This window comes from Hylaeus anthracinus, unplaced genomic scaffold (assembly GCF_026225885.1).
Source record: "Hylaeus anthracinus isolate JK02 unplaced genomic scaffold, UHH_iyHylAnth1.0_haploid 11989, whole genome shotgun sequence".
In the NCBI taxonomy this organism is placed as follows: Eukaryota; Metazoa; Arthropoda; class Insecta; order Hymenoptera; family Colletidae; genus Hylaeus; species Hylaeus anthracinus.
The window spans coordinates 9,125,642-9,134,199 of record NW_026534337.1 but is presented as its reverse complement, the minus strand read 5'-3'; the positions used below and the strand labels follow the sequence as shown (position 1 = coordinate 9,134,199).

The 8,558-nt window shown below is 41.1% G+C and overlaps 1 protein-coding gene across 5 annotated transcripts in view; it reads left to right on the top strand.

The window, feature by feature from the left end:
* Window positions 1-8,558, top strand: part of LOC128887932 (epidermal growth factor receptor kinase substrate 8-like) — a 23,272-nt gene that overhangs the window by 13,395 nt on the left and 1,319 nt on the right. For 4 of the 5 annotated variants that reach the window (XM_054144442.1, XM_054144438.1, XM_054144439.1 and 1 more), the window contains exons 2-8: window positions 865-932; window positions 1,913-2,148; window positions 2,640-2,979; window positions 3,354-4,324; window positions 4,469-4,711; window positions 5,173-5,290; window positions 8,212-8,505. In XM_054144442.1, the coding sequence (XP_054000417.1) occupies window positions 890-932; window positions 1,913-2,148; window positions 2,640-2,979; window positions 3,354-4,324; window positions 4,469-4,711; window positions 5,173-5,290; window positions 8,212-8,505 (2,245 nt within the window). In that variant the 5' untranslated portion in view covers window positions 865-889. The remainder of the gene's footprint in view (window positions 1-864; window positions 933-1,912; window positions 2,149-2,639; window positions 2,980-3,353; window positions 4,325-4,468; window positions 4,712-5,172; window positions 5,291-8,211; window positions 8,506-8,558) is intronic. The other variant, XM_054144443.1, reaches the window with a different exon arrangement.

Below are 8,558 nucleotides of genomic sequence, written 5' to 3'. Positions count from 1 at the left end.
TGATGTTTTATTTTAATTGCATTGCTTCCTTAAAATTAAAAACTCTTGTTTCCCTCTAGTTTAAATCCCAGATTCTATTGATTTCTGTATAACAATAATTGGGCAAGTATGTGTGATTCGTTTGGCCTCTCCACAGCTACTTAATGATGTCTTATTTTAGTTGCATTCCTTTCTTAAAATTAAAAACTCTTCTGTTTCTTTCCTCTAGTTTAAATTCCAGATTCTACTGATCTCTGTATAACAATAAATAAATCTCCCAACCCGAAGCAAGCTACTGAACCTTCCATACAAGAAGAGTGTCTACAGTAACAAACTTTTGTCGTCGCTAAAATAATCTTCATAAAAAATTCTGGATGGTGAATGCCAGCCAGGGGACATTCCCCCAGTTCTCCAGACGTGGATTCCATAGGTTGACGTTTCTGCAAAACGTTCATCAAAAAATAATATTTATCGGCCCATTGTCCGCGAGAATCGCACCTCCATGGCCGACGAAGATTCGATAAGTGGACGGCACGCGAAAGGAATTCCCGACATGTCCGGCGAGTGAATTAGGCTCATTGGAATTTCACTTTGGTTACAAGCTGGCTTTCGTGCCGCCAAGTATGGTCCCCATGACCCGGTAGCCGGATACGATACGGCGACGTGCAACTATCGCCTGTCTCTCTGTCATTAACACGTTGACTGCCACGCCAATTTTCCTTATCTAAAGAAGTCATCGACATTTGTCCAAATTACAGCTTTTCGAGTCGATTAAATGGATCGAGATTGCTCGTCTCAAACGTGAATCGAAAGTTAGCGTAGAAAAAACAAATACTCGTGATTCGATAATTGGTTACAGAAATAAGATTTAATCGTTTCTTTCAGATAAGAAGTTAAACGTTCGGCCACGATGCCATACTACAACAGCGGACACAGTCCTTCCACTTACAAAGGTAATAATGACAATAATATTTGTACTTTTTAATATTCGATACGCTGCAACGTAATTTTAGCAAATAGTTTCGTAATATTTTATGAATTACTTTAATTCAGTCTTGTATTAAAAGAAACTCGTATCGAAAGTATCTAATGGCACTTTCTCGGTAATTAAAATCCCATTAGCACAGAAACTACCAAGGTTGTTAATCCTATTCTACTTCAAACTTCTTTTTGAAATCATTCCCCAGAAAAACATGTACGTATAAATACAGAGAGTTCAATGATAAATTAATGGGTGTAATATTTATTTCGAGCAACTTCTTTCTCTTCGCTCTCTTCCTACCATCAAAAATGGCGAATGGATGCGGACTAGCTTCCATATTCGTCAATCATTCATTGCTCGTTTACATTCCCACATTCCACGGTATGAAAGAGCAACGCGCAATTAGGTTGTTAACCCTCTATTGCATAATGTGCCCCATCGGGAACCCGGTAAAAACGGATCCTGTAAAGTTCACCGTGGCAATGGCGATGTTTTCTTATGGACTCATCCAACGACTCTGCGGATTCATTCGCTTCTCGCTGGAATATTAATCGATAGGGTTAAAAATACCAGTGACATTTCTCGATGGACTCCCAACAATGTAACTCCGCAATCTCGAACAAGCTACTATTACCATTTTATATTTTTAAACTTCGTTTTACGTATGTATTTTATGTTCGTTTAAAAATATATTTTCTTCATATTTAGAATTCATTTTTTGTAAGTAAAATCAACATACAAGTATAGATATAGTACAGATAACTTCGTCTTTCCAAATTTCAGTAAATTCTTTGAATACATTCTGAAGATGACCGTAAAACAAAATGAAAGCTTCCAATAAATAGCTAATTCGAGGATGTAGTGTTACCATTCTTTAATTTGCATGCATGCAAGCATCTCCCATGAATATTCGCGATAATGGTACTAATGGGAATCACGGTGTGGATCCAGATGGAGGCTCCAGTGGGCCATCGAGCACATCGGGCGGCCGAGTCAGTAGCTCCGAGCCGACGTACATGATGGAGCATTTGGCCACGTTCACGGTCACGAAGGAAACCGGTATTGTTTATCCAACGGACGGTATGCGGCGACTTCTGCAGTTGGAGAAGAGTAACGGCATCTGGAGCCAAAAGATGCAGCTCCGTCTGGAACGGAACTGGGTCCTGATCATGGACAACGAGACAGGGGTAATAGATCCTTGACACAGTATAATTATACGAAAAGAGAGAAACTAAATGCGTCGCGCACGCCACGTGTATATACTATGTACAGAGTGTTCAACTGCAGACAGAAGTTCTTTCAGAAGGTCAAAGAAAAAGAAAAGAATGGTTTAATACTTTTCTGTAAACTTGTATTCTCTTTAATCTATGGATACATCTACCTTCTACACTTTTAAATTATTCTACTGTCCTTGTCCGTAGAAATTTCAAAAAGACTTCCAACACAAATCTTAAAGAGAATAGAATTCCACACAAAAAAAGATTAAGCAAATCTTTCCTCCATCTTCTCTAATAAAGAAAAGAACCGAATAAAACTTACAGCCTAGAATCACCCCCCTAAAATATCGTCTGTCTGTGGTTGAACTATGATAATACGAAGTGGAACGTATGTGAAATTACATAGTAGCCAGAGTACGAGACAGTTTCACTTAATGCATCGTTGAAAAATTCGTACGCAGGCCGTCATGGAGCGATTCCCAGCCTCGTTGATACAGGAACCGACCGCATTCACGTCGAGGGACCCTATGGAGATGTATAACAACATTCTCGTCTTCACAGTGGCGGATGACAGCGGTTCCGGTCAGCGAGCAGAGATGCATATATTCCAGTGTCAAAGCGTCTCGGCCCAGGACCTCGTCGAGGACTTGAAAATGTTGCAGATGGGGAAATTGGTACCCGGAGGTTCGCCCAGGGGACCTAGGGGTCGCATACCACCGCCTCCCACATTGCCTCCACCTGAGCCACCCTTGAATGGGGTGAACGTTCGAGAACAAGTGTCTGCTTTTAACGCTAATAACGGTACTGATGCAGTTACCTTCCTTTGGTGCACCTAGTCCTGCCATACGTTCTGTTACAAACACCGGGTTACTGTAAAAAAAAGAGGAACCTATTTAGGAATTAAATAATTAGAGTAATTCTCACAATTTTTGCTGTATCAATCAATGTTACTGTAAAAAAAGAAAGGAAGCTGTACATAAACCATGGTAGTACAAACTAAATGACTAGAACACTTATCACGATTCTTGCATGCCCACGTGGTGTATAAATCAATATTGATTTTAATACAATTAATCAGCGTACCTGCAACAGAACCTATACCAAGACGAGATATACTCCACAAGCAACACGCTCACAAATAAGCTAACTAATTAATTCTATCGTTACTTCGACAGCAGACGGTCAGAACGACATATCTCGCGAGGAGAACAACGACGAGGTCTCCTCGACGTCCTCGGAGAAGTACGAACGCGACGTGACCATCCTCAACCACTGCTTCGACGACATCGAGAAGTTCATCGCGCGCCTGCAGCACGCAGCGGCCGCGTCCAAGGAGCTGGAGCGGCGCAGACGCAACCGGAAGTCGAAGAAGAGAAACCTAGGCGACGGTATGCTGACGATGAGAGCGAAACCGCCTCCTGAAATGGAGTTCATCGATATATTCCAGAAGTTCAAGCTCTCGTTCAACTTGCTGGCTAAGCTGAAGGCCCACATCCACGATCCCAACGCTCCTGAGCTGGTTCACTTCCTCTTCACCCCTCTGGCTCTGATCGTGGACGCGTCTCGCGACACCAATTACGATCCTAATTTACCTAGCAAAGTGGTGTCGCCGTTGTTGACCAGAGAAGCCGTCAATCTTCTCATCAACTGTGTCACTAGTAAGGAGACAGAGTTGTGGCACTCTCTGGGCGACACTTGGCTGATACCACGCGACCAATGGAAGGGACACGTTCCTCCGTATCATCCCATATTCATGGACGGTTGGTCACCGGAGTATCCCATACCAGAAGACAGAGATCACGATCACCTAGCCTCGTTGTTAAACGCGGATAAGCAGAAGAGGGACGAGCTGCCGGAGCAACAGAACGACCCTTACTACAATCACCGCGAAGTGGACGAGTCCCATTACAGCAGTGACTACTTGGAGTACGAGAGCAGAGAGGAGCGCGGTGGCAACGAGTACTTCGATAGAAATTATGGGACCAGTTCTGAATTGTACGGCAGAGAGGAGCGAGTGGTCGACCAGAGGGCCCACAGCGACATATCCGTGGACTCTATCGAGAGAACACCGAGGGTCGCTGGGATGGAGAGGGCTCAGGAGGCTTGGCTGGACGACCTGATGGCTAGACACGCGAAGATCGTGCAGGTTAGAGATAAGCTGAATTGTATTGGAGTAACAGATGATGGATAGAAGACTCAAGATTCCTTATAGAGTTAATATTTGTTACTTTAACCCTTAATTCCTTGAAACTTCGTATCTCAATGAGAACTTTGTTCATATTTGGCGCAGGTCACCTATCCCAGAACGGCCAATAACGACAAGGAGCTGACGGTGGTGAGGGGCGAGTATCTGGAGATCCTCGACGACAGCCGGAAGTGGTGGAAGGCGAGGAATTCCAGGGGACAGGTCGCGCACGTGCCGCACACCATCGTCACGCCCCACAACCCGTCCCATTCCGCCGAGAACGACGTTTTCAACAATCCCCTGTACACCAGCCGATATCCGCGACAGGGGCACGGCTACAATTACGAGGTGAGAGTTGCAAACTCCTCTACACACCTTGGGGAAAACTAATTACAGTGGTAAAGGTCTGCTTGAACGGAGAGTAATTGACATTGCGAAACGGTGTCGCTGGTAACGATTGTTGCGATTGAAGGGTCCGGTACGAGGAATCGGATATCTCCATTTTTCGATGAAAATACGTACACAGAGATTTCCCTGGTTGATAAGGAGATTGAATGACAATCTGGTACCGATAAAACGTCAGTAAACATGTCACGATTATGCTCCAACTCTGGGGATAGTACTATTTACAATTTTCCTATTTTTATATGTATTTTTGATTGTGTATAGATACGTTTTTATGTTTCTACATACCTGTCGTATTGAGATTATCGCACTGGACCTTTCAATTTCTATAGAACAGACCTTGAACAATATCTTCTCTTTGTTAAAACATTGTAATTCATTGTATGCTATTTATGAAATTTTAGGATTCAGAAATTGAAAGAACCAGCACTAGTCCAGGTCCGGAAGCCACGCATCGGACACACGCGATCCCGCCACCGGCACCTGCTGATTGGGTGAGGAAAGAGAGGCTCGGGAAAAAAGGTGAATTCCGATACTTTTAAGTCATCTAGTGACCCAGGGTCGCGTAGCTTTTCTCTCCGTTGCCTGAAAGATTTTGGAGGAATAGAATCACTGTTAGGAGATAGAATCACTTTTAAACTGTGGTGATCTGCATCGAAAGATCCACCAAAATACCTGATGAGATGAAGTATGAGGTCCTTGAGGCTTCCATGGTCTATCCTCAGAAAGTTTCATTCTAGACTTAGGTGTATCGGGAGTCAGAATTAATTTTTAAAAGCACAGTTCAGGAACTCTGCTACAAATTCAACTGCAAGATAAAGCATGCGCAGTGTCAACAATTCATCGAATACGTTAGCATCGCAACATAAATTGACATTGTTTATAATTACAATCAGTGTGTACGTCGTGTTTGAACTTGTACACGTCGTGCGTTTTGTCTGACCGAAGCATTCCACGATTTCTGACTTTTTTTTTTTACTTTTCTTATGTCAATAACGTGTTTTTCCACTTGTATATATATATATATAAATATAAATATATAAAGAGGTATATGCGAGTAATATCTAGGTCGAATCGTCGATATCGTTATCATAAGAGGGTCATGGTAACTGGAGGAATTATATACGTTCGAACGTTGTTAAGCGTTATTGGCTTCATTTTCCAAGTTCTTCGATGTTATCCAGAGTTTCGCACATCCACGATCATTCTGTGCTTCACAACACGTACAAATCCGCGGATACATAGAAGAACTTTGAAAATCACACCGTAATTACATCGACATAATTTATTTCATCGCAAAGAATCGAAACGATCGTTTCTTTCTTGCAGCTTAGAAGTATTAGCGATAAGACAATGACTTTATCAGATACACGGTTCTGCGATCGAGAAACGTAATTGAACGCTGGAAAACATTGCACCGTTAAACGTGCGAAGAACAGTGAATTCGTTACGACTGTACATTGATCTTTCTTTCTCGTGTTTATTTAAAAACATACGTATAGATATATAGAAACTGACACGTTATATTATGCTCGAAATCAACTGGTATCGCTTCACTATTGGTTAGGAGTCTCCGAGTTCATTTTAATACCGTACCTTTTGTCAGTGACCATAAGGACAATACCATATTTTTATATTTATCGACTAACCAAATCTTAGCATAAATATACATATATATATATATACATACATACATACTTAACAGAAGAGAACGATATGTATAGTTTTCTATTAAAAATGTAAGGTAAAGCGTCAAAGTCTTGGGCTGGCTAATCTAATGGACTCGCTATGAACCCGCGAAACGCACTGCAAAGAAGAATATCCATTTCATTATATCTAGCTTTTGCACTTCATAAATCTTCATTCTACTTCTGTTAAAAATGATAAAAGATAATTTTTATTTCGCTTGTAATGTGGTAATTTCATATGAAAGCCAAATAGTAAGTATTTCTTAGTATTATTCACGTATAATATAATTGAAGAAAAGTATGAAAGTGAAGTTTAATGAAGTAATAGCCAAACAACCATTTCAAATATTCGTATCATGCATTAGCTTCAACGTAAAGTGCATATTTCTGTGCGTTTCCGCTGGAACTATAGCGAAGTCACTGTCCGTCCATTACTCCGTTATCATATCCGGCTTCGTTCTGAGAAAAAGCATTGCAGGGTCGAATTAAAGCTATCGACACCTAGCGTGTCTTCCTTGTACAATAAAGGAACGATCAAAAACATACTTCCCGTGCGTTCATTTTACGATAAACGCAATTACACACGTGACTCATATCTTTATTATACGCCTGTATTTATCAATGGCTTTCATCGACCGGCGCATATCTTTTTCTCGATGCTTGTACGTGTCATCGTATGTGTCTGCACGCATCAGTGTGAGTAAGCTTGTACAAACACGCGAAGAGAACGGCCGAGGAAGAAGCTGTATCACGAAACGACGAATCTGTATAAATTTGCGGCTATCTTCAATGCTTGAGGAAAGGTCAGGTTCGTTTCCTTAAATAGAACGGGATACTTACCCCACAGGTAGAGATATTTTTACACTGGGTTCGGTGACCTGTAATGCAATGACACCCAAGGTCAGTCGATCTATCGCTCTCTTAAATAAATAATTCTTTTATTAATACAATCAATCGCTACTAGCAATTAAACACTACTAGGTAAGGAGAATTATTGTTACTGCCCCATACAGAGTGTAATCTTCGAGATCACTTATCTATATTGTTGATCATGTTGAAGAACATTGCATTATGGGTCGTGAGTATTGCTACAAAAACAAGTATCTGAAGCCAAAACCTTGATTTGTTCATTTAGCCTTAAATTTACGTCTCCAAATTCGTCTCAACGTCTTTCCTTCTTTACGAATCTTAATTGTACTATAGTAGACGTCTGCGAGTCGCTAAATCTTCCATGACAGGTTGCAATATACAATATACGCGAAATCTCCATTGTATTCTCTTCTCGAGTGAGTGAAACTCTTTGTTTGGTTTGTGTCCATGGGATGGGGATACGATCCGTCCAGTATTTCGTTGCATTGTAATTTATGTACATCACTTATTAAAATAAATATACTCGGTTACAGATTGTACATGTCTTTGCATTGACAATGTTCTCGTCCTATCCCCAGATAGAATAGATATATCACCTCGCGATTCTTGAAGTACTTGCTTTAAATTGCAAGACGCAGTGCGCTGCTTTACAGGAAATGCTTCTGTACGCGTCATTGCGTTTATTATTGTTGATATTGTCGTGATACTGTCTGCTTGAAGTGTGCTTCTTGGTGTGATCGTCCATTGGAAAAACATCTACTGTTTCTGTTCTCCAAACCCATTGGGGTAAGTTTGTCTTAACGCCTGTAGTATTTAATATTCGATTACAGTTCAATGATTATACTTCAGTGGTAAATAGACTTTTATTGATATATCTTCTTATAGATGAATTTAATGAAACAACGCCTATCAGTAACAAGGTAATATTCTCACTTGGAACTGACACTAACGAAGATACACGACCGATCGTTGAAAATCAGAAAACAAAAATCAATAAAGTGACGGAAATAGTTGAGGTGCATCCACCACCTGCTAACGTATCCAAGGAAGTTATTCCTGTAATACCAACATCAACAGCCCCACCCCCACCTCCGCTGCCGACTCTGCAGACTCAGTCATCAGTCTCTTCTACCACCTCTAGCAAAGTGTCAACGTACAAAAGCACCAAGTCGAATTTTGGTAAAATTTCTGCTTTCAGTGCACTCTCTGCAACTCCCAACTGGATATTTGAA